The 27,038-nt window shown below is 42.4% G+C and overlaps 1 protein-coding gene across 1 annotated transcript in view; it reads left to right on the top strand.

The window, feature by feature from the left end:
• LOC121328014 (gamma-aminobutyric acid receptor subunit gamma-3-like) overlaps nt 1-27,038 on the top strand; it is a 171,775-nt gene that overhangs the window by 104,261 nt on the left and 40,476 nt on the right. Inside the window, exon 4 of the mRNA XM_041272437.1 lies at nt 25,843-26,063. Coding sequence (XP_041128371.1) covers nt 25,843-26,063 — 221 coding nt within the window. The remainder of the gene's footprint in view (nt 1-25,842; nt 26,064-27,038) is intronic.

The following is a 27,038-nucleotide window of genomic DNA, read 5'->3' as shown; positions in this document are numbered from 1 at the left end:
TAATTGCAGCCTTTACCACAGGTAAACAGCCATGACAACAATGTTTAACTGAATGATCTGAACAAGGTACAGACAAAATAATACTGCTGTCTAAAATAGTTCAACACAGCCCTCTGGGTCCCAGAATTATACAGTTCCCTTGAGTATCTTCAGTATGTCTTTCTTATCTTTGGAAGAATGTAAAATGCCAGGGAGTGTCCTGTTTTAAGGATTCCAAAGGTTATCTGTCGCTGCTGTGCACACCAGTTAATTAGACATGGTGCCTGATTAAACCTTTTAAGATGATGGGTGATGATCACAGGCATTTAAATGTTAACTATTTTTACTTTAGTCCTTCATTCTTTCCTCAGGGTTACATTTTAATGGTGTCTCTCTCCTTGTATTTGTATTTATTTTTTATTTTTATTGTAGCCTATTCATTGTAAATGTACATTCCACTGGACATGTGCTGTTTATATGCTAGTCTGATGATAACAGGATGATCACAGGCAGGTGCTGTTAAGATGATGGGTGATGATCACAAGCTGTTGGTGATGTGATGATCACAGGCAGGTGCTGTTAAGAGATGGGTGATGATGGATACTGATGAGATCACAGGCAGGTGCTGTTAAGATGATGGGTGATGATCACAGGCAGGTGCTGTTAAGATGATGGGTGATGATCACAGGCAGGTGCTGTTAAGATGATGGGTGATGATCACAGGCAGGTGCTGTTAAGATGATGGGTGATGATCACAGGCAGGTGCTGTTAAGATGATGGGTGATGATCACACGCAGGTGCTGTTAAGATGATGGTGATGATCACAGGCAGGTGCTGGATTAAGGATGGTGATGATCACAGGCAGGTGCTTAAGATGATGGGTGATGATCACAGGCAGGTGCTGTTAAGATTAAGATGATGGGTGATGATCACAGGCAGGTGCTGTTAAGATGATGGGTGATGATCACAGGCAGGTGCTGTTAAGATGATGGGTGATGATCACAGGCAGGTGCTGTTAAGATGATGGGTGATGATCACAGGCAGGTGCTGTTAAGATGATGGGTGATGATCACAGGCAGGTGCTGTTAAGATGATGGGTGATGATCACAGGCAGGTGCTGTTAAGATGATGGGTGATGATCACAGGCAGGTGCTGTTAAGATGATGGGTGATGATCACAGGCAGGTGCTGTTAAGATGATGGGTGATGATCACATGCAGGTGCTGTTAAGATGATGGGTGATGATCACAGGCAGGTGCTGTTAAGATGATGGGTGATGATCACAGGCAGGTGCTGTTAAGATGATGGGTGATGATCACAGGCAGGTGCTGTTAAGATGATGGGTGATGATCACATGCAGGTGCTGTTAAGATGATGGGTGATGATCACAGGCAGGTGCTGTTAAGATGATGGGTGATGATCACAGGCAGGTGCTGTTAAGATGATGGGTGATGATCACAGGCAGGTGCTGTTAAGATGATGGGTGATGATCACAGGCAGGTGCTGTTAAGATGATGGGTGATGATCACAGGCAGGTGCTGTTAAGATGATGGGTGATGATCACAGGCAGGTGCTGTTAAGATGATGGGTGATGATCACAGGCAGGTGCTGTTAAGATGATGGGTGATGATCACAGGCAGGTGCTGTTAAGATGATGGGTGATGATCACAGGCAGGTGCTGTTAAGATGATGGGTGATGATCACAGGCAGGTGCTGTTAAGATTAAGATGATGGGTGATGATCACAGGCAGGTGCTGTTAAGATGATGGGTGATGATCACAGGCAGGTGCTGTTAAGATGATGGGTGATGATCACAGGCAGGTGCTGTTAAGATGATGGGTGATGATCACAGGCAGGTGCTGTTAAGATTGATGGGTGATGATCACAGGCAGGTGCTGTTAAGATGATGGGTGATGATCACAGGCAGGTGCTGTTAAGATGATGGGTGATGATCACAGGCAGGTGCTGTTAAGATGATGGGTGATGATCACAGGCAGGTGCTGTTAAGATGATGGGTGATGATCACAGGCAGGTGCTGTTAAGATGATGGGTGATGATCACAGGCAGGTGCTGTTAAGATGATGGGTGATGATCACAGGCAGGTGCTGTTAAGATTAAGATGATGGGTGATGATCACAGGCAGGTGCTGTTAAGATGATGGGTGATGATCACAGGCAGGTGCTGTTAAGATGATGGGTGATGATCACAGGCAGGTGCTGTTAAGATGATGGGTGATGATCACAGGCAGGTGCTGTTAAGATGATGGGTGATGATCACAGGCAGGTGCTGTTAAGATGATGGGTGATGATCACAGGCAGGTGCTGTTAAGATGATGGGTGATGATCACAGGCAGGTGCTGTTAAGATGATGGGTGATGATCACAGGCAGGTGCTGTTAAGATGATGGGTGATGATCACAGGCAGGTGCTGTTAAGATGATGGGTGATGATCACAGGCAGGTGCTGTTAAGATGATGGGTGATGATCACAGGCAGGTGCTGTTAAGATGATGGGTGATGATCACAGGCAGGTGCTGTTAAGATTAAGATGATGGGTGATGATCACAGGCAGGTGCTGTTAAGATGATGGGTGATGATCACAGGCAGGTGCTGTTAAGATGATGGGTGATGATCACAGGCAGGTGCTGTTAAGATGATGGGTGATGATCACAGGCAGGTGCTGTTAAGATGATGGGTGATGATCACAGGCAGGTGCTGTTAAGATGATGGGTGATGATCACAGGCAGGTGCTGTTAAGATGATGGGTGATGATCACAGGCAGGTGCTGTTAAGATGATGGGTGATGATCACAGGCAGGTGCTGTTAAGATGATGGGTGATGATCACAGGCAGGTGCTGTTAAGATGATGGGTGATGATCACAGGCAGGTGCTGTTAAGATGATGGGTGATGATCACAGGCAGGTGCTGTTAAGATGATGGGTGATGATCACAGGCAGGTGCTGTTAAGATGAAGATGATGGGTGATGATCACAGGCAGGTGCTGTTAAGATGATGGGTGATGATCACAGGCAGGTGCTGTTAAGATGATGGGTGATGATCACAGGCAGGTGCTGTTAAGATGATGGGTGATGATCACATGCAGGTGCTGTTAAGATGATGGGTGATGATCACAGGCAGGTGCTGTTAAGATGATGGGTGATGATCACAGGCAGGTGCTGTTAAGATGATGGGTGATGATCACAGGCAGGTGCTGTTAAGATGATGGGTGATGATCACAGGCAGGTGCTGTTAAGATGATGGGTGATGATCACAGGCAGGTGCTGTTAAGATGATGGGTGATGATCACATGCAGGTGCTGTTAAGATGATGGGTGATGATCACAGGCAGGTGCTGTTAAGATGATGGGTGATGATCACAGGCAGGTGCTGTTAAGATGATGGGTGATGATCACAGGCAGGTGCTGTTAAGATGATGGGTGATGATCACAGGCAGGTGCTGTTAAGATGATGGGTGATGATCACAGGCAGGTGCTGTTAAGATGATGGGTGATGATCACAGGCAGGTGCTGTTAAGATGATGGGTGATGATCACAGGCAGGTGCTGTTAAGATGATGGGTGATGATCACAGGCAGGTGCTGTTAAGATTAAGATGATGGGTGATGATCACATGCAGGTGCTGTTAAGATGATGGGTGATGATCACAGGCAGGTGCTGTTAAGATGATGGGTGATGATCACAGGCAGGTGCTGTTAAGATGATGGGTGATGATCACAGGCAGGTGCTGTTAAGATGATGGGTGATGATCACAGGCAGGTGCTGTTAAGATGATGGGTGATGATCACATGCAGGTTATTGTCTCTTTATTCCTGCTGATGTGCTGTACTTCTAGATTAGAGGATGATAATTACTCTTGTAGTAATCATATTTGTGGAAAAGTGGGGGACTAACTGTTGAGCAATTCAATCTGTGTGGAGTTACAGTTTTAGTAATTGTACTTATTCAGCACGTATTAATTACATATAAATACTATACACAAAATTCACATGCAGCTTACACAAGTACCAATGACATCTCCACACAATACTATACATAGAATTACATGCAGCTTACACAAGTACCAAAGACATCTCCACACAATGCTATACACAGAATTACATGCAGCTTACACAAGTACCAATGACATCTCCACACAATACTATACATAGAATTCACATGCAGCTTACACAAGTACCAATGACATCTCCACACAATGCAATACACAGAATTCACATGCAGCTTACACAAGTACCAAAGACATCTCCACACAATACTATACATAGAATTACATGCAGCTTACACAAGTACCAATGACATCTCCACACAATGCTATACACAGAATTACATGCAGCTTACACAAGTACCAATGACATCTCCACACAATACTATACATAGAATTACATGCAGCTTACACAAGTACCAATGACATCTCCACACAATACTATACATAGAATTACATGCAGCTTACACAAGTACCAATGACATCTCCACACAATACTATACATAGAATTACATGCAGCTTACACAAGTACCAATGACATCTCCACACAATGCTATACACAGAATTACATGCAGCTTACACAAGTACCAATGACATCTCCACACAATACTATACATAGAATTACATGCAGCTTACACATATAAGGTTACTTGACTTGAAAAACATCTTAAATGGTGCAAGCAAATTCCTACACTGTTCAATACTTGGTTTGATTGAATGAATCGTACACAAGCTTCAATGTGAAAGCTGAACATTAATTTCAATAAAGAACAAAGACAAGTTTTTAGTGAATCTTTTTTTAGCCTGCTTCTCTAAAGTAAAAACATGGTTCTGTTATTTTGTAATACCACTGCTTCTTTACTAATGATAGTAATAGGAATAGCACCATTTTATTTAGAGATGGTGTTGAATTTAAACCCTTTCATAGCCCCACAGAAACATTAACCTGCTAACTTCCCTCATTTAAAAAAATAAAGTCTGATTCTCTCTTTTTAAATTAGTAACATTTAAATAATAGAGAATACAAACTACACCAACAACTACCAAGCCTATATTTAACAAATCACTGTAGTCTCTGCTTAACCACATAGCCTATATTTAACTAATCACTGTAGTCTCTGCTTAACCACATAGCCTATATTTAACTAATCACTGTAGTCTCTGCTTAACCACATAGCCTATATTTAACTAATCACTGTAGTCTCTGCTTAACCACATAGCCTATATTTAACAAATCACTGTAGTCTCTGCTTAACCACATAGCCTATATTTAACAAATCACTGTAGTCTCTGCTTAACCACATAGCCTATATTTAACTAATCACTGTAGTCTCTGCTTAACCACATAGCCTATATTTAACTAATCACTGTAGTCTCTGCTTAACCACATAGCCTATATTTAACTAATCACTGTAGTCTCTGCTTAACCACATAGCCTATATTTAACAAATCACTGTAGTCTCTGCTTAACCACATAGCCTATATTTAACTAATCACTGTAGTCTCTGCTTAACCACATAGCCTATATTTAACTAATCACTGTAGTCTCTGCTTAACCACATAGCCTATATTTAACTAATCACTGTAGTCTCTGCTTAACCACATAGCCTATATTTAACAAATCACTGTAGTCTCTGCTTAACCACATAGCCTATATTTAACTAATCACTGTAGTCTCTGCTTGCCCAGCAACTTCTGTTTCAGTCACTGGACCGTGGGTTAGGGTTAGGGTTAGGGTTAGGCTTGAATACATTTTAATTTATAAATTGAATTTTGAACCATTCAAATACAAAACCTTAACAAAACAAGGAATAATATTGTGTATACACTGGCCAGACAAAGTGGAGTGACAAATATATAGAGTCCCCCCTCCCTCGTAATGAAAGTGGGTTAGGCACCAATGTATCAGAAGATTGCATTTACAGTATCTGGTGCATTGGGCAGCCCCTGTTTGACACTTTTATCACTTTCACATTCTGAACAGGTTTTTTGGAATAGAAACGTGTGCATATGCAGATGATTTGCAATGTCAATGTAAATTTGTGAACAGAGGCCTCACACTTAAGATCTGTGACACTTTGTAGAGCATTGTAAACAGCTGTTCTCGCAAAAAAAAAAAAAATCAATTCAGTAAGAAAGTAAAAAAGGCTGCATTTCAAATATGTATGCACATGTATTTCTTCAGATTCCTGATTTTTTTTTCAGGTACAGAATTAATTTTTATGTGAAAATCTATAAACAACAGAATATTAATTAGTCTCACTAATCCAGCATTTCCTTTATCAGTACCTGGGTATTTGCATTTGAGTTAATTTCCTGTAACACAAGATTAATGGATGACCCCCTTACTAAAACTGCACACCCATTATTGTGTGGTGCTTCTGTCTATAAAAGATCCCCTTACACAATAAGAGAGGGTTAAGGACCTAACCCTAACCCTAACCCTATCCCTAAACCCCATGTACAAGAAGAGCCGACCATCACCTCGGTGACCCACAGTGAGCACTTTACATGAAGTGTCTCTACTTACTGTGCAACCCTAAACCTAACCCTAACCCTAACCCTAACCCTAACCCTAACCCTAACCCTAATCCTATCCCTAAACCCCATGTACAAGAAGAGCCGACCATCACCACGGTGACCCACAGTGAGCACTTTACATGAAGTGTCTCTACTTACTGTGCAACTCTAAACCTAACCCTAACCCTAACCCTAACCCTAACCCTAACCCTAACCCTATCCCTAAACCCCATGTACAAGAAGAGCTGACCATCACCACGGTGACCCACAGTGAGCACTTTACATGAAATGTCTTTACTTACTGTGCGACCCTAAACCTAACCCTAACCCCAACCCCAACCCCAACCTTAACCTTAACCTTAACCTTAACTCTAACCCTTTTATGATACAATTGTGTATACCTACACCTTGCAAAAATATGTACACGTTAAGTACATTGTAACGACGCATAATGACATTGTAATTATGTGTAAGTACACATGTATTTAATATGTAACTACTATAAATGCACAGTAATTAGAGGCACCTCATGTAAAGTGTTACCAAGCTTTGCAACATTTAAACACAATCAGTATTACTGTAATAATGGGATACAATGTGCAAGCAAACTTGAGTTCTGGGTCTAACAGAACATCAAAGTGTCTGACAGCTGGGTTCAAAATATCTTCCTTGTAGTTTAGGGGAAATACAGTATTTTCCAAAAGCTTTTCTCAGTGGAAGGGTACCTGATGAATCATAACAAGATGAAGGTAAATCTAGGTTTTAAAGTGCTTTTTTTTTTTAAAGAAAATAATGATAAAAGGGTTCTCTAGTAGCAACAGTGGCATCCAGATGAAGGCTCAGTAATTGACTTTGGTTAGGATCCTTGCCTTCGGCTTGGGCTGCATAACTCCAATCGTAATCAACTACCACACAGCAGAGCCTTTATCAGTGGGCACTATCACTTAAGTAGCCTTAGTATGTGTACCTGGAATACAGTCATTACATTTATATGATATCAATCCAGTCCACTTTCTGCCATTTCACACCAAGAACAGGACAATCAATCATTACTGCTGATTTACCAGCATAGCAAAGCCACCCAGGTGCCAATGTGCATGTTGCCTGAACTCAGGCCTACTTTATGTTCCTTTATTTAACAACAAGCTATGGAGCATTTCATTCAATTCAATTGTTTAAGTTGTGCCCTCTTTGAGGAATATGCATCCCATTTTTGTTTGTATCCCCTGTGCTATTAGATACAGTGTAGTCTGTTTATACCCAAGCCCCTTTTATCAGAATGTTTAATTATCTGTGTTACATTAATTAAACAATTAATAATGCCTACAAATTAGTATAATTAAGTAGAAATTTGAATGATTATATTTCATCTTAAAAAGCTCAAATGATGCTTCACCTAAACCCTCCACACAAATACAGTTGAGCATGTGTGTGTGCCTGCTGTAGCCCAGTAAACAGCTGACATTATTGCATTACATTTGTTTTGCTAAAGGGATTGTGTCTTTGTAACAAAGTGCCCGCCCCTGTGTATATTATCTGTTATGTGTTGCGTGTGGTGTGTTTAAATGTTGGTGTATAGACATTGGTACACGGGATATAAACGGGTCTGTGTAACACGAGTGTTTAAAAATGTATATGTGTATTTAGGCACGAGGATTGCACAGCACTTCACGTGCAAGTAAAATGTAGTAATATGTGAGCACGGGGAATTGCACTTTATTAATTCACGTGCTGGGATTCAAGTGAATAATTAATTGGTAATTGAATCCCAGCACAATAGTATATATAGATGCACGTTGTCACATACTGGTGGTTGGGTGTTCGGTGAGCGGAGAACGGGATGGGAGACGGAGGAAATAAGCAGTAGTCGTAGTAATGATAAGAGGAGAAAGTATCCGCTCACCGTGTTTGTCAGTGTCTGTCCGTGCACCGTTTTGTTAAGTTTAGTCTGTTTTCGTTTGTCTATTTATTTTGGCGTAGAGTGCCGTGTCCTGTGTTTTTCGTGTTTGTGTAAACCTTTTATTTGGTATTAAACCGGCGCCAACAGGCGTCTTCATCACTTCATTTCATCCGTCCTGTGTTTTGTGTATTGCATTACCTTTCCTGGTTCTGACGCCGCCCACTTCGGCCGTCTCTGTGACACGTGGTGTCCTGCGTGGGATAACAGCGCCTCCAAGCGTCAGACCAGGAGAGGTGTTTTGTCAAAAAAAAAAAAAAAAATAAAACATGGAAGGCTGGGACTGGAGAGATGGCTGCCAGGACCTGGAGGAGTTCCTCGGTGGTCTGGAGGACCAGGGCTGGTGCCTTGCCTGTGGGGAGTTTGGGCACCCGGTGGTGCGCTGCCCCTACCAGGAAGGAGAGGAGGAACTGCCGCAGGAGAGGAAGGTGAGGAGGTGGCAGAGAAGGGGAAAGGGGAAGAGGAAGGCAGAGGTCCCACCGCTGTCTCCACAGCCGCACCAGTCTCCTGCAAGGGAGGAAGAGCCGCACCAGTCCCCTGCAAGTGAGGGAGAGCCGCACCAGTCCCCTGTATCAAGGGGAGACTACACACCGCTCCCACCTCCACCACCAGGAGACTACACGCCGCTCCTACCTCCATGGGCAGGCGCAGAGCAGCAGGAGCTGCCTCTGCCTCCGCCACCTCCACCGGCAGGCGCAGAGCAGCAGGAGCTGCCTCTGCCTCCGCCACCTCCACCGGCAGGCGCAGAGCAGCAGGAGCTGCCTCTGCCTCCGCCACCTCCACCGGCAGGCGCAGAGCAGCAGGAGCTGCCTCTGCCTCCGCCACCTCCACCGGCAGGAGCAGAGCAGCAGGAGCTGCCTCTGCCTCCGCCACCTCCACCGGCAGGAGCAGAGCAGCAGGAGCTGCCTCTGCCTCCGCCACCAGCAGAGGGTGAATGCCTGCTGGGTGCCCCTGTCCACCAGCAGAGGGTGAATGCCTGCTGGGTCCCTGTCCACCAGCAGAGGGTGAATGCCTGCTGGTATCACTTCCCCCACCAGCAGAGGGTGAATGCCTGCTGGTATCACTTCCCCCACCAGCAGAGGGTGAATGCCTGCTGGGTCCCTGTCCACCAGCAGAGGGTGAATGCCTGCTGGGTCCCTGTCCACCAGCAGAGGGTGAATGCCTGCTGGGTCCCTGTCCACCAGCAGAGGGTGAATGCCTGCTGGTATCACTTCCCCCACCAGCAGAGGGTGAATGCCTGCTGGTATCACTTCCCCCACCAGCAGAGGGTGAATGCCTGCTGGGTCCCTGTCCACCAGCAGAGGGTGAATGCCTGCTGGGTCCCTGTCCACCAGCAGAGGGTGAATGCCTGCTGGGTCCCTGTCCACCAGCAGAGGGTGAATGCCTGCTGGGTCCCTGTCCACCAGCAGAGGGTGAATGCCTGCTGGGTCCCTGTCCACCAGCAGAGGGTGAATGCCTGCTGGTATCACTTCCCCCACCAGCAGAGGGTGAATGCCTGCTGGTATCACTTCCCCCACCATCACGAGGAGAGGAGCTGGAGCTTCCTCTGCCTCCACCTCCATCTCCATCAGGGGGAGAGGAGCAGGAGCTGCCTCTCCCTGCACCACAAGGGCCAGGACTAGATGCTGGCGGTCCTCAGCAGCCCTTGCATAGGCTGCTGAGGGAAGCACGGGGAAGAACCTCCCGGCTGCAGTGGCCGAAAAGAGGGCCAACACCCGCACCCCAGCTTGTCCTGACTGCCAGCCTCGCTTCGCCCAGGGATGCCAGCCTCGCTTCGCCCAGGGATGCCAGCCTCGCTTCGCCCAGGGATGCCAGCCTCGCTTCGCCCAAGGATGCCTCTGCATCGCCTGGGGTTGCCCGCCGCTCTGCATCGCCTGGGGTTGCCCGCCGCTCTGCATCGCCTGGGGTTGCCCGCCGCTCTGCATCGCCTGGGGTTGCCCGCCGCTCTGCATCGCCTGGGGTTGCCCGCCGCTCCGCATCACAGCCGGAAGTACTGTGGCCGGAACCCCACGAAGGGGAGCTGCCGGCCACGAAGAAGGGGGAGGAGGTCTGGAGACCGCCAACCCCAGCAGCAGTTTCGCTGCCGGAGGAGGGGGAGGAGGTCTGGAGACCGCCAACCCCAGCAGCAGTTTCGCTGCCGGAGGAGGGGGAGGAGGTCTGGAGACCGCCAACCCCAGCAGCAGTTTCGCTGCCGGAGGAGGTCTGGAGACCGCCAACCCCAGCAGCAGTTTCGCTGCCGGAGGAGGGGGAGGAGGTCTGGAGACCGCCAACCCCAGCAGCAGTTTCTCCGCCGGAGATCGTGGGGGAGGTCCGGAGACCTGCTCCCTCTGCAGTTTCTTCCCTGCAGGAAGAACGGTGGTTGAAGCCCCACCAAGGGGAGCTGCCGGCGCCGAAGGAGGGGGAAGGTCAGGAGACCACACCCCAAGCAGCCTTTCCGCTGCTAGGACTACCCTGGCAGGAGAATGCTACCCTGCTGACAGCATTACGACCTGTGGGCCCCTGGAAGCCTCTGGTCCTGGCCAAGGACTTTGGGCGGGACTTTTGGGCTTTTAAGGGGGGAGGTGGCCATTGAGGCCATGTGTGCTTTGCACAGGAGGGGGTATATGTAACAAAGTGCCCGCCCCTGTGTATTATCTGTTATGTGTTGCGTGTGGTGTGTTTAAATGTTGGTGTATAGTCATTGGTACACGGGATATAAACGGGTCTGTGTAACACGAGTGTTTAAAAATGTATATGTGTATTTAGGCACGAGGATTGCACAGCACTTCACGTGCAAGTAAAATGTAGTAATATGTGAGCACGGGGAATTGCACTTTATTAATTCACGTGCTGGGATTCAAGTGAATAATTAATTGGTAATTGAATCCCAGCACAATAGTATATATAGATGCACGTTGTCACATACTGGTGGTTGGGTGTTCGGTGAGCGGAGAACGGGATTGGAGACGGAGGAAATAAGCAGTAGTAGTAGTAGTAATAATAAGAGGAGAAAGTATCCGCTCACCGTGTTTGTCAGTGTCTGTCCGTGCACCGTTTTGTTAAGTTTAGTCTGTTTTCGTTTGTCTATTTATTTTGGCGTAGAGTGCCGTGTCCTGTGTTTTTCGTGTTTGTGTAAACCTTTTATTTGGTATTAAACCGGCGCCAACAGGCGTCTTCATCACTTCATTTCATCCGTCCTGTGTTTTGTGTATTGCATTACCTTTCCTGGTTCTGACGCCGCCCACTTCGGCCGTCTCTGTGACAGTCTTACAAAGTAGTTCCACAGATTTTACATTTTCTCCACCATGCGCATCCATGCATTATCTGGGTCTTTTGAAAGGAGCACATGTTTTAGCACACATGTGTTTTTTATTTTAAAACATGAAATCTGGCACCTCTCTAGGTGTGCTCTGTGTGCAAGCCATGCTTTTAGACTGTCTTGGACTTCCTGGGTCATAACCTGGTTCTAATCTCTCAATAGCCAATCGGCTGCTCCCCTACTGACTGACATGCTTTCAACCAGTAACATGCTTTGACCCTGAAGACACCGCTGAGGTGAAAAGATCCAGGAAGTGCAAGTGCAGACAGGTGACCCGAGAATAAGGCACAGAAACGAAGGGCTTCTTTAACCTAAAGCAGTACCAGATACCATGATTTCATAATGAATGCCCTGGTCATGCTGTAAAGCACATTCAAGAACATGTTCTACATGGAATTGCTACATGATCTATTTTGATCAAATAGGAAATTAAATCAAAACCAAGACGAAGTAGATGTCAACCGTTATTTCAGTACACTAGCTGTGCTATCATTTCTCAACCTGGAAAGTTCACTGTTAAACTTTTCAAAGCCTAACCTTAATCAAAAACAAAATAGCTTGTGTCAAACTGTTCATGGTGTGATGCTTTTGAACAAAAGAACTGTCAGTACTTTATGAGGGAGGGACGGGGGACTAAAAGAGTTCAGAAGCAAATGTAGGTAAGAGATGGATTTTAAAAACGCAGAAAATCTATCAGAGATTTATCTAAGAAAGATAAATCAACACATTTATCTGCTAAAACTACATCAATAGGTAAGACCCTAATGACATTGAAGGGGCAATACAATCGAATTCACGAAGGGACAGCAGATCAGATCAAGTATTGACAGAGTAAACTGCACACTTGACATCCCTGTCATGGACAAATGACAGGTGCATGTGTTAAGCAAATCCCTGAAAGTAAAAGCTTCAAGCAAACGATCAGTCGGCTCTTCTTTACAAATCACGGTCGTGTGTATGACTGTATATATGTATGTGTGTGTGTTTTTTGCTATCACATTATGGCAAGTGTAATGTGTAGTGTAGAAATGATAGTAATTGCTCTTGGATGACTATTCTAGGGAATCAGAATGGTATTGAAGCAATGGGTGTAAAAAGTATTACCACACTGTGTACTGCATGTGTAAATCATGCTTAGTATCACTGCCCCCCTGTTATCCAGTATATTGAAGCTGGGACTGGGCTGGGTGTCTGATGTTCTCTTCTGGATTCAACAGCTCAGGTACAGTTTTGCATTTGTTAATTGCTGTGGGTAAAGAAGACAAAAAACATGTTGGCCTCTTAGTTTAAGGATGAGTAGTTTGTTACAGCACTGAGGGGAAAGTATTTTAAAGAAAACGTGCTGAGTTACCTATTTGTCTGAGAAAAAGCTATTCGAGAAAATATAATTCTAAGTATGTATTTATGTGGAATGAATTAACATGTTATCAATGCTTTGGAAAATAAAATCAAAATAACTTTTACTTGATCTGTCTCAAACATTTATATTTTCCAAGAACTAATTCAATTAGCATTTAGCTGGGGAACAAGGCTGGAAATGCAAATCTACTGAGTGAACAGAGTGCATATATATATATATATATATATATATATATATATATATATATATATGATTTATCACAATTTGTTACAATTAACAGAGAGAGACAGAGTCACAGGCACACACACAGAGACACAGAGAGACACAGAGAGACACAGAGACACAGAGACACAGGACTGAATGGCAGGGTGTGTTTAGTTGGGATAGAGGTATAAGGGGAAGCTCCCATGTCTTTTACAGCTGGCTGTTCCTGGCTATAAACAATGCCACTGTCTTATAGAGCTGCCCAATCCCACCATGAAACCATGACTACAAAGGCTTCCTGAGAACAGTGTGAAGTTGTTATAAACACACTTGTTGACATGTAAGCTGTTTTACGTTATTCAACATGATGCTTTTTGTCCTAATCCAATGTTAAGATGTAGTGATCATATTAGGCAGCAGGCAGATGCTGTATGTAGGAGCCCACAGTGGGAAAAGGGCTCAGCAATATACAGTAAAATGATATTGAGCCTGCGGTAGATCCTGAGTCGTGGTATTGATTGTATCGAGAGGTGAATGCTGGACCGCACTGCAGCATCGTTTCACAGTAGGATTCTCGTGGCAGTGGGCAGGGAGCTGGTGGTCGATCCTGAGTCGTGGTATTGATTGTACTGTGGACATATCGAGAGGTGAATGCTGGACCGCACTGCAGCATCGTTTCACAGTAGGATTATCGTGGCAGTGGGCAGGGAGCTGGTGGTCGATCCTGATCCGTGGTATTGATTGTATCGAGAGGTGAATGCTGGACCGCACTGCAGCATCGTTTCACAGTAGGATTATCGTGGCAGTGGGCAGGGAGCTGGTGGTCGATCCTGATTCGTGGTATTGATTGTACTGAGAGGTGAATGCTGGACCGCACTGCAGCATCGTTTCACAGTAGGATTATCGTGGCAGTGAGCAGGGAGCTGGTGGTCGATCCTGATTCGTGGTATTGATTGTACTGTGGACATATTGAGAGGTAAATGCTGGACTGCACTGCAGCATCGTTTCACAGTAGGATTCTTGTGGCAGTGGGCAGGGAGCTGGTGGTCGATCCTGATCTGTGGTATTGATTGTACTGAGAGGTGAATGCTGGACTGCACTGCAGCATCGTTTCACAGTAGGATTCTTGTGGCAGTGGGCAGGGAGCTGGTGGTCAATCCTGATCTGTGGTATTGATTGTACTGAGAGGTGAATGCTGGACTGCACTGCAGCATCGTTTCACAGTAGGATTCTCGTGGCAGTGAGCAGGGAGATGGTGGTCGATCCTGATCCGTGGTATTGATTGTACTGAGAGGTGAATGCTGGACCTCACTCCAGCGTCCTTTCACAGTAGGATGAGCAACCCGCTCTTACTCGTGGCAGTGAGCAGGGACGCATTAGTGCGGTGCAGACATCGACACAAACTGAAACCGAGAGGGGCGTGGCAAGAGAGAAATAAAGTGCATTGTCAATCAGAACCCTATCAGAATAACACTTCCCCTTTCAAGCAGCAAGCCCAATATTAACATCTCCACAGTGCTATAAGTGCCTTTGTTTTCAACAGTGTGTTCCTTGCTTCCTAACCAATCATTTCAGGGCAGCAGAAGGGTGCAGACTGTAATGAATCCCTCTGTCTAAGCAGAGCTTGGTACAGCCCTGTGTTAGAACGAGCCACACCTGTCAAGCCAGAGCACTTCCTGATTCATTTCAATGTTTTAAAGATAGATCCCTTAAATAGATAATGTTAAGAAAAATAATCCCAGAGTGCTCTTCTCAACTATTGACAGATTAATAACTCCATCACTGGCTGCACTTCCCTATACTGATGCCTCTCCTGACAGATATTAGGGATTAAATTCCTCAAGATGGTTCATATTTAAATGTGATTGGCTCTGTTCTGGACTCATTCTCTGTGATTACTTCAAATGATTTGAATACATTAGTACTGCAGGTGTGATCCTCTGCCTGTTCATTAGGTCCAGTTCCTCACGAGATTCCTTCAATGTGTATTTAGTTTAAGGCCAGTGATTCCACCTGTGCTATTGACCCATGGCCCACTAGTACTGTTAAACTCTGCCCCCTTGCAGTACTAATATCATTAATCTGTCACTTCTCAGAGGCTTTGTCCCTATTGCACTAAAACAAGCCATTGTTAAACCAACTCTAAAAAAAAGCTTTGCTGGATCCAGCAGTGATTGGAAACTTTCTTCCTATATCTAATCTCCCTTTTCTGGACAAGCTACTTGAGCAAGCTCTTGCCGACCAGTTGCTCTCTTATCTATCACAAAAAAAATTACATCCCTGGAACAAAATGACATCCCTGGACAGCTCAGATCGTCAGACTCTGGATGTGTTACTCTCGGTGGGCGTAGTTTTAGCTGTGTTGCCTCTTCTCTCTGGAACTCTCTGCCAGGCCGCATTCGAGACTCCACACCAGTGTTGAATTTTAAATCCGCTCTTAAGATACGTTTGTTCTCGGCAGCTTTTTTTACAGAAATCCTGTGGACTTATTCTTAAAACTTTCAATGATTTTGTAATTATTGTTTTTATGATCTCAGGAATTGTTTTTTTTATTTCTATGTTACCTGTTTTGAATACATTTTGCTGTTTTGACTGCTTATTATTTGTTTTGTTTTATTATTATTATTATTATTATTATTATTATTATTATTATTATTATTATTATTATTATTATTATTAATGATAATAATCATGAACACATTATGTTCAGTGAAATCAGGTTGACATTATTGTAAGTTTATTCAATAGGTTGCCCAATCCTGACTGGTTGCATAGTGTCTTCACAGCAGCGTTGCCGTGTATACAGCTGGCACTGCAAGGTGGTTTTGCACACATTCTAACAGGAATATGAATGCTCATGACTGGGTAACAAGTTACATGAAGTGTCTAAGTAACACAGTAGTTACTTAGTAAATACATGTGCGCTTACACACAATGATGCATTGTTACAATGTGCTTAATGTGTACATTTTATTGCATGATACAACCCTAATCCTAATACTAACTCTAACCCTAAGCCTATGCCTATCATTGTTTGTTTTATTTTTCAAAATTTATTTTTATTTTGTTTAAAAAAATGTTTTATTTTGTTTTATTACAGATACACATTAATAAAATAACTCAAACAGATGTATATAAATAAAAACAAAGCATACATCATGTTTTAACTATATACATATTCTTTATTAAACATTATCCAGTTTTTTTATTATTATTTTGTCATAAACAGACCTAGCACAGAAGAATAATTTAGTTACCATAAATTCTAATTAACAGTAACAGTAATGTCGAGAGTTATTTTTTATTAACTGCCTATTTACAGTAAATACCGCCTATGCCCTCTATAAAAATACAGCAACACTAAATAAAAATACAAAAAGAGTTTTATTACTGCACAGTGGAAATCAAATCAGCATGAAGGATATTAAAACAAACACAAAAAATGGCTTATTTTAGAATGTTGTAGAATTCAGCATTCACTCATTAAAATTCTAATATTTCACACATGTATTCATAAGAAGCTTCAAGCTAGCACATTTTTTTTTTGTTGTCTGTCACTTACAATCAGTGAATACTTTTAAAAACATGCTCACAGTCAACGGAAACCACAGGTTACATGAGATAAGGAATCACAGTTTTGGATAAGTGTTCTGGTTCATTGCAGTGTTTCATGATTGCACGAGATAATCAATCACAGTATTGGATAAGTGTTCTGGTTCGTTGCAGTGTTTCATGATTGCATGAGATAAGAAATCACGGTATTGGATACATTTTCTGGTTCATTGCAGTGTTTCATGATTGCATGAGACAAGAAATCACGGTATTGGATACATTTTCTGGTTCATTGCAGTGTTTCATGATTGCATGAGACAAGAAATCACGGTATTGGATACATTTTCTGGTTCATTGCAGTGTTTCATGATTGCATGAGACAAGAAATCACGGTATTGGATAAGTGTTCTGGTTCATTGCAGTGTTTCATGATTGCATGAGATAAGAAATCACGGTATTGGATAAGATGGCATTCTGGCACCTGGAGTGTTTGGCATTTGCAGCTTGGATGCTTCTTTTGCTTGTACCAGTGGCTGCTTGACTTTTCTTTTCAATGAGACTAACTGAGTAACAAGACTTAACGACGGTATCTTTCCACTCCCATTCCAGCTGGCAGTTGCAAAATCTGCGCTTCATTATTTAGTCTCCATCAGCTGCATACATCCCCTCATACTCAAATTCTTTGCAGCGTTGTTTAATTGTTATGAGCTGTTTAAGCATTTTAGAAACAATCGTCTCTTCTCTTCTCTGACCACAGTTTTGCACACTCTCCCTGCAGCAGAAAGGGCCAGGAGATCAAAGGTCCAAACACAGTCCTGCGGATCACGAAACCAAACACAGTCCTACAGATCACAAAACCAAACACAGTCCTGCAGATTCAAACACAGTCCTACGGATCACGGAACCAAACACAGTCCTACAGATCACAGAACCAAACACAGTCCTGCAGAATCAAACACAGTCCTACAGATCATGGAACCAAACACAGTGCTACAGATCACAGAACCAAACACAGTCCTGCACATCACAGAACCAAACACAGTCCTGCAGATCACAGAACCAAACACAGTCCTACACATCACAGAACCAAACACAGTCCTACAGATCACAGAACCAAACACAGTCCCTCACAGAACCAAACACACATCACCGAACCAAACACAGTCCTACAGATCACAGAACCAAACACAGTCCTGCACATCACAGAACCAAACACAGTCCTACAGATCACAGAACCAAACACAGTCCTGCAGATCACAGAACCAAACACAGTCCTGCAGATCACAGAACCAAACACAGTCCTACAGATCACAGAACCAAACACAGTGCTACAGATCACAGAACCAAACACAGTGCTACAGATCACAGAACCAAACACAGTCCTACAGATCACAGAACCAAACACAGTCCTACAGATCACAGAACCAAACACAGTCCTACAGATCACAGAACCAAACACAGTCCTACAGATCACAGAACCAAACACAGTCCAGAACCAAACACAGTCCTACAGATCACAGAACCAAACACAGTCCTACAGATCACAGAACCAAACACAGTCCTGCAGATCACAGAACCAAACACAGTCCTACAGATCACAGAACCAAACACAGTCCTACAGATCACAGAACCAAACACAGTCCTACAGATCACAGAACCAAACACAGTCCTACAGATCACAGAACCAAACACAGTCCTGCAGATCACAGAACCAAACAGCCCTACAGATCACAGAACCAAACACAGTCCTACAGAACCAAACACAGTCCTACAGATCACAGAACCAAACACAGTCCTACAGATCACAGAACCAAACACAGTCCTGCAGATCACAGAACCAAACACAGTGCTACAGATCACAGAACCAAACACAGTCCTGCACATCAGAACCAAACACAGTGCTACAGATCACAGAAACAAACACAGTCCTGCAGAATCAAACACAGTCCTACAGATCACAGAAATAAACACAGTGCTACAGATCATAGAACCAAGCACAGTCCTACAGATCACAGAATGCAGTCCTTGAAAGAAGCCAATAGTTTGAAAGCAAATTAATGAAAACGAACCCTTCTTAAGGTCAAGACAAAATCTTAAATGTCAACAACACACTGAGCACATCAAACTGACTAACCAAGATCTCTGGAAAAAAGGGTACAGCAAGTATTCTGTATGCCTCCTGTAGAAATCAGCTTAACAAGCAGGAATAACAAAGTCATTGTCGAGGGCGAGTCATAGGAGGCTGGGTACAGCAGATGCAGACATCAGAGTAGAAGGGACTTCACTCAGAGGTACAGGAATGCTCCAGGATGGGGCAGAAGCACAAACTGACACAGACAGCACCACACATTTCTGACACAGTTTCCACAAAGAAGTTGACAGCTAATTGCATATGGGATATAGGAGATCGTAACAGGTTATCAACAGTGGAGGATTACTTTCTTAACTCTTATAAGAATAGGACTACAGTACAGCTATGACCAAAAGTTTTGCATTAAAGCAGTGGATTGAGATTGCATAATTAAAAAAAAAAAAAAGATAATATGAACATAATTTAGATATTGTATTTAACATCATGTAATCAAAGAAACTACAAAATGATATCACAAAAGTCTACTGGAAGCCATAATAGTACAGTACAATACTAGATTTTCGGTATGTTACTTTTAAACTTTCAATACAGGAAAAAAACAATGTCTATACCTTTTGATATTTCCATTATTATGTTAAACAATACCATTGTAATAAGTCGTCCAAAGTAAACTGAATACTTCGTCTTACTACTAATCTAAGATATATCTCCCCAAACACATTAAAGTTTACAATGCCTTTGTAATAAGTCGTCAAAGTAAGCTGAAATACTTCGGTTTACTCAATTAAGATATCTCACCTACGTTTGAGAAATAGGATTTTGACATCAACGGGTTGCCAGTGCATTCTATTAACGAAACTAAGCTTTTGCGTGTCTAAAGAACTCTCAAGTTTATAAGAAGCTAGTGATATCTTATCACTTATGTGGCTGCAGTTCAATTCGATCAGCAGTAGGGGGTTGAAGTTTGCTATCGGTCCATTCACACCAACAGCAAAATCCAGATGCGAAGTTAATCTGTTTTGGACTGATAACAATTTATACTCCCTGAATTAATTGTAAACACAGAGAAGAATCCCAACCCATTAAAGTGGGTTGTAGGGGGCAGACAGTGGTCTGTCTGACAAGCTACTCTAGCTGAGTGAGCTGAGTATCCTCTCTCTCTCGCCACTGGGTAGGGACACAAGGACTTTAAAATGAAGCTGATAGATGAGATGAGATTTCTTGGGGGGGAAAAAAGCTTCCTTGAATCTCCCCTGTGGAAATAAGGAATTTAGAAAAAGGTGAGCTTTACAATTTGTAACAATGTATAAAGACAGGAGTGCTGCTGCAGGACTCCACATTAGACAGCACAGTAGCTTGCTTGTTACAGCAGTGGATTACTAGATTGCAATAGCTGTGATTGTCTGCAAATAAAGCACCTGCATCTGAGTAGCATTGCAAATACAATCTCTCTCTCTCTCTCTCTCTCTCTCTCTCTCTCTCTCTCTCTCTCTCTCTCTCTCTCTCTCTCTCTCTCTCTCTCTCTCTCTCTCTCACACACACACACACACACACAGTGTCAGCAGATCCCACAGCCCTTTCATATGTGGCAATAATAATCATTTTAATAAAGATAATACTAGCTAAGAAAAGGATTTAAAGTTTGTTAAGCAGTGTTTTTTCACTGGATGCCAGTAGAACAGAATCATTTGGTTCAAACTCTTTCGAATGCTATGAAATGGAATTTGCAAAAGTCAGTTTGGGACACAAAAAAAGGCAGGTACTGTTATAAATACTCTTAGTATCAAGTTTCATGACAATTGAAAAAGCAATTCTGCAGATAAGTTTGGCATAAAGTAAATGCTCCAGAGCTGTTGGTTCTAGACCCTCACAATTCTCTGTGCTAAAAAAGTGCCTCCTATTTTCTGTTCTGAATGCCTCTTTATCTAATCTTCATTTGTGACTCCTGGTCTTTGTTTCTTTTTTCAGGTCAAAAAAGTATTTTGGGTCGACATTGTCAATACCTTTTAGCATTTTTTACTTCATGGTTTTACAGTGTGACTAAAAGTCAACTGCAGCTTCACAGCCATCTTAACAGTACAGAGAGTTTTTAAAGGGACAGTGAAGCCATTCTCTAAATACATTGAACAGTTCGTTCCTTCACTGTTATCTTACCACAACGCATGCTGTTTCGTTTTTCTGTTTTCACTCAGACCATTCCTAAAGGATCCAGTTTGCTTTACTGCAAAGCTTGAGTGTGTCTTGTCTCTATGTCCGTAGCTGTTGATTGTGTTCTTCAGAGCCCTACAGAAATCTTTTGTGATGCTCACTTTTCAGTGTTGTCTTTTTCTCCACATTGCTGGTGAGTCAGAGCGGGATAGAAGTGGGTTGTTTATTCAACCATTCAGTACAGTGATGCTCAATGATTTTGATGTCACTCCTGCGAGAGGCTATGAGTTGATCCAGCGCATTTGATGAGCTTTTGACCAAGTGTAGTTGAAAACACTTGTACAGGTCTGTGACAAAGTGTCCGCCCCTGTGGGTATTTTCTGTTATATGTTGAGTGTGGTGTGTTAAATGTTGATGTATAGTCATCGGTACACAGGATATAAACAGGTCTGTGTAACACGAGTGTTTAAAATGTATATTTGTATTTAGGCACGAGGATTGCACAGCACTTCATGTGCAAGTAAAATGTATGTGAGCACGGGGAATTGCACTTTATTAATTCACGTGCAGTTGTACCGAGACTCCAACTAAATGATTGATTAGCTGTCGAGTCTCGGTACAGCTGCATAAAAGCAGCATGTTTACACTCACTCTGGGTTGTTTGTTCAGTGAGTGGAGAACGGGATAGAAGACGGAGGTAATACTTGTGATAATTGTAATAGTATTAAGTTAAATATGTGCTCACTGTGTTTGTCTGTGTAGTCTGTTTTGTTTGTCTCTTTTGTTTTGGCGAGTGTGCCGGGTCCTGTGTATGTTTATTTGTTACAACCTTTTTATTTTCTCTTCTGTTTATTTATTAAATGCTGAGCGAAAGCATTTGCTCAGCTCCACCAAACTCCACCTCTCTGTCATTTTATTTCCTGCTTCTGGTCTGACATCACCCTCTCCGGCCGTCTTTGTGACAAGGTCCCTGTTACAATCATTTCTGAATCTGGGCTCTGTGGAGATGGGTTACCCTGTTGCCTGCCATTCATGCGTTGCCTGTTTGGGTTGTGTGAGAATTCAATTAAACATTTCAAACAATTCAACAATTCAACAAACACAGTGTCTACCCTGAATTACAGGACCTGTCATCTTCCTTGTTAGACCCAGTTTAACACTAGAACCGGCCTGGTTATACCTAAAACCACCATCTGCGGTCATTATGACGGTTACATTTTAAATAACATCAGTATTGAAATGAAAGACAAACTATCGGATACAGCTCATCATATCAAACATCTGCACAGCCGAAACGCCATATTTAAATGAACAATTAAACATAAAAGGCTTTATTTTCTAACTTACCACATATGAAGCACTACTTCAATAAACTATAATAAAAGAAATATTTCAAAAGAAACTAGTGTGCAAACAAAACTGTAACAACGAAATCATTTTTTAATTTAAAACTAAAGTAACATGTCTTTTCTCTTGCGCATGTCACTCGGTGCAGCACTGAATCCAGGTTGAGCGTTCTGATTGAAATGTTTCACTTGCAAAAAGAGTTACACATGAAGTGTAACTATGCATAATAACATTGTAATTATGTGTAAGTACACATGCATTTACTAAGTAACTACTATGTAAATATACAGTCATTAGAGACACTCAATGTAAAGTGTTACCAGAAATGAAATGTTGGGTGTTAGAGTTTTTTCTTTTGTCAGGCAGCATGTTATGATTAGATCACAGCAATGATCCTGGTGCAGTAAATGCAATTAGTTTATCACAGCCTCCTTTACCACCTTGACACATTGCTTGCTATTGCTATAGTGTTTATCTAAGATAAGGATAAGTAACTGAGGTCCTATGAGATTGCTTTAAAAAGCTACGGCCTGCCTTGCATTGGTGATTGTTGTGTATTGATAAATAGATGTTTTTTTTTTCTCTTCAGAACATTGCTCTTCAACTAATCTCCAGAGTATTACCTAGTGTGTTGAGCACAGAGCAGTGTGTCGAATTCCAATACCATCTTTTGCTGTGATAACAGTCATGGCCAATTACATATAACACCACTACCAAGAGGAAAAGAGTCCCAGGCAAAGTCTGATTGTGGAGGCAATATTCTGCAGCTCAGCTGTTCTTTTGAGACAGGCCCTAACTTCCCTGACAAATTCCAGTTTTCCTCTTTCATAACTTTATTGCTTCAATGCTCTCCAGACAGAAAAAGTATGTAATTTTCAGCCAGGGCTTATTGGGAAATCAAAAAATAAAAGAAGCCAGTGCTCACGAATGTTTATACGAGTAAACGCTTCTGATTATGAGGGGAGATGCGGAGTAAGAAGATATTAAACCTGCTGTTTAAGCATGTGGTTTCCGACACAGTGGTAAGTGGTGTAAGAGTTAACATGAGTGTAGGAAGTAAAGAGGTAACTCTAAAGTCTCTGAGAACACTAATGATATAGGAATGAGCTACAAGTGCTACTTAATTGCCTTAAGCATTTTGTGAATTCGCTCGATTTTCTGCCTCAAAGCCTTTCTATAAGCAAAAAAGAAACAAAAGCGAACACCTTTATCTGACACCAAAGCTGTTTTTGCTCAGTCTGTGTTCAGATGTCTGTATGGGTTTCGATATCTTTAATAATTCATTTCCATAATATATGCACAGGTGGGGCTTCAGACATGCATAATCAGGTACTTTTGATAATCAAGTCCTTCATTCACAAGTCAATGATATTCCATGTTGTTTGAGAAAAGCATGAAGCAATCTCACTTGGAAGATGCTTTCAGGGGAAGTACAGGGTGATCATGTATCATTATTTGATAACAGCAAGCGGAATAATAAACCTCAGGGAGGGCAAAGAAGATCCTTCCACTGTGCTCCAGTTATCATCAGAGCCTCGTAATATTGTCATGTAGTGGACATAAACGCATTCAGCAAATTGCAATGTACTGGCTTAGCAAGAAGGTAGAGATGGAACTCTTCCACATAAAACATCATTGTGGGAATCAGCTGGCAACTGGAAAGGAAATCATCGTGCACGTTGACAATAGCGTGGGGGCAAGTTTTAGATGCCTTTGATATGCAATGTATTTATTTATTTAAGTATGCATTGTTAATGTGCTAACCCCTGTGTGCAAACATACAGACCTGCTTCCATATGAACACTACAATATGAACGACTTGGACAAACACCGCAAGTCCAAGTTCAGAAGACTGTCGCCGGGTATTTTTTATTGTGCACGAAACATAAACCATGTGCAGATATAACAGACGTGTTGCATATGTTGTACTCTGTAACTATGCAAAATAATGTTGTAATGATGTGCAAGTACACATGTGTTTACTAAGAAACTACTGAGTGAAAATAGTATCTTCACAGTCCCTTAACAGTGCAGGGAAACCCACATTGTAATATCAGCCATGCAGCCTTTGCCTCTGCTGTACCCCTCATGACTACACTGATAATAAAAGTGTATGATGACAGCTGAGAAATAGGACTAGGGTGCTAATGAAAACAAGTCCAGGACAAAATCTGTGTAGGGATTGATTGACAGAAGAATAAAGTATATTATACTGCCCAGTTTGTAGATGGCAATGTGTGAGATAAGACTAGTTCATTTCAGACGTGAAGAAAGGGGAAAGCACATTGTGTTTCATTAATGGAGGGACCTGGTAAAGAGACGTGTTCAACAGGGCCACACTTATTCTGTGTATATTTACTCATCTACTTTGAGTTCAAACTCTTTGAGAGTTTGTCCCAGTTTCAGGGCAGTATCTGATGCCAACACTTCGGAATGTCAAGGGGAGGCATGAACTCAGTACCTTGGACTTACCAGCCCAGATAATAAACCAATAGCCTCTCGCTCGGACAAGCAGTTACAGACCTGAGCAGTATTGCTTTATGAACTTGGTACCTTGGACTTACCAGCCCAGATCATAAACCAATGCCTCTCGCTCGGACAAGCAGTTACAGACCTGAGCAGTATTGCTTTATGAACTCGGTACCTTGGACTTACCAGCCCAGATCATAAACCAATGCCTCTCGCTCGGACAAGCAGTTACTGACCTGAGCAGTATTGTTTTATGTGCACCTCTCCGACCTACAATTTCTCTTTCTCTGGGCTTCTTGGCTATTCAGGACTATTTTAGAACAGAGTTAATTGAAGTGATCTGGAGAAATACAAGCTCTTTCAGCTGATTTTTCAAAGCTTACCATGCTGTCTTATAATAATGTATGTGCACTCCTCTTTATCCGTAGGGGGTTTGTTAAGGTTTTATTGCACACTTTTCTTTAGTAATTATAGTAACTCAGCTGATTTTTCACCCTGAGTTACTATTTACAGATAAAACCAGTTCAGGCTGCACAGCTCTACAGGGCCTTCCTGCTTCCCCTTATCTGAGGGAACAGGAGCGAAACAGACTCAAGTTTGACTCATCAAACTGTGAGCTGCCATGACTACCTTGTAAGCAGCTTCTGAACTATAACAGTGTCATAAACACCATGTACATGAAACAAAGGTTATACACAGCGAACTACGATACAGAAAACTTCCAGCATAGAGCCCTGTGTGAAACCAAATAAGTAAATATGTTTTCACTACAAGCCTTCCATGACTGTATGTTTAGTCAGTCATGAATTCTTTTTTTCAATGAAGTACATTGCATTTCACATTTCAATTACGTTAACTTCAAAGCTTACTGAAAGTCAGTGATATGCTACAAATGTCTTTTTTTTATTTTTGTATTGTTACAGGAATACCAAATAGACATCTTTTTTGCTCAAACGTGGATTGATAGCCGCCTTAGATTCAACAGCACAATGAAAATATTGACACTGAACAGCAATATGGTCGGACTCATTTGGATACCAGACACCATCTTCAGAAATTCAAAAACAGCAGAGGCCCATTGGATTACAACACCCAATCAGCTCCTCAGAATATGGAACGATGGCAAAATCTTATATACATTGAGGTAAATCCATCTCTCACTTGCAGTTATGTTTCGCAGTTATTTTCAAACTAGTTTACCATATTTATATATCCTGCTACACTTCTAACATACTTTGGACCTCATTGAAATTAGAACAGGGTTCAGTCAAGCAAAATATAATTACTCTTTTCAGTAACACTTTACATTAAGTGTCTCTAATTACTGTGTATGTACATGGCAGTTACATAGTAAATACACGTGTACTTACACATGATTATAAAGTTATTATATATAGTTACAATGTACTTAATGTGTACTTGTTTGCATGCTATAACCCCTCATCCTAACTGTAACCCTAACCCTAACCCTTTTCTGATACAATTCTTTACATACATATATTAGGCAAAAAGATGTACACGTTAAGTATATTCTAACAGCATAATAACATTGTAATGATGTAAGTGCACATGTATTTACTGTGTAACTTCTATGTAATTGCACAGTAATTAGAAATACTTAATGTAAAATGTTACCCTCTTTTCTTACATTATTTAGTACTTATTTAGTATATGACCAGATAAATAGCTCTGTTAAATGTAGTGAATATGGGCTGCATAACGTACGTGTAAACTGTTGAAAACAGTGTGCCTGGTGCAGCAGCCGCAGATGCATGCTAGAATAATGCTTGAGTTATTGCTGTTCTTCTGCCAGTGAAGCGGCTGCTCCTCAGTGCTAGAGGGCAATTGCTGATTTCCTGGATGTTAAACCCATTGGGTGACCAGAATGCATCAAATTGAACACATGAACGTACACAACAGAGACTCTTCTGCCTCCGCAGCTGAAATGGTGACACTGCATTCAGAGTAATACACTTTATTTATTCAAGCATACAGTAAATGGCCCATTCAGAATGTCTACATGTTCTCTTCCTCTCCACCTGAGCTCAGTAATCCTCTTTTTACATCACCAGTCTGCCACATTGTGTTCTTTCCAGATCACTTTCACCTTTCAAAGAAA

The sequence above is a fragment of the Polyodon spathula genome, chromosome 15 (assembly GCF_017654505.1).
Source record: "Polyodon spathula isolate WHYD16114869_AA chromosome 15, ASM1765450v1, whole genome shotgun sequence".
Taxonomy (NCBI): Eukaryota; Metazoa; Chordata; class Actinopteri; order Acipenseriformes; family Polyodontidae; genus Polyodon; species Polyodon spathula.
The sequence above is the reverse complement of the archived record's forward strand: the minus strand, read 5'-3'. Positions and strand labels throughout refer to the sequence as shown.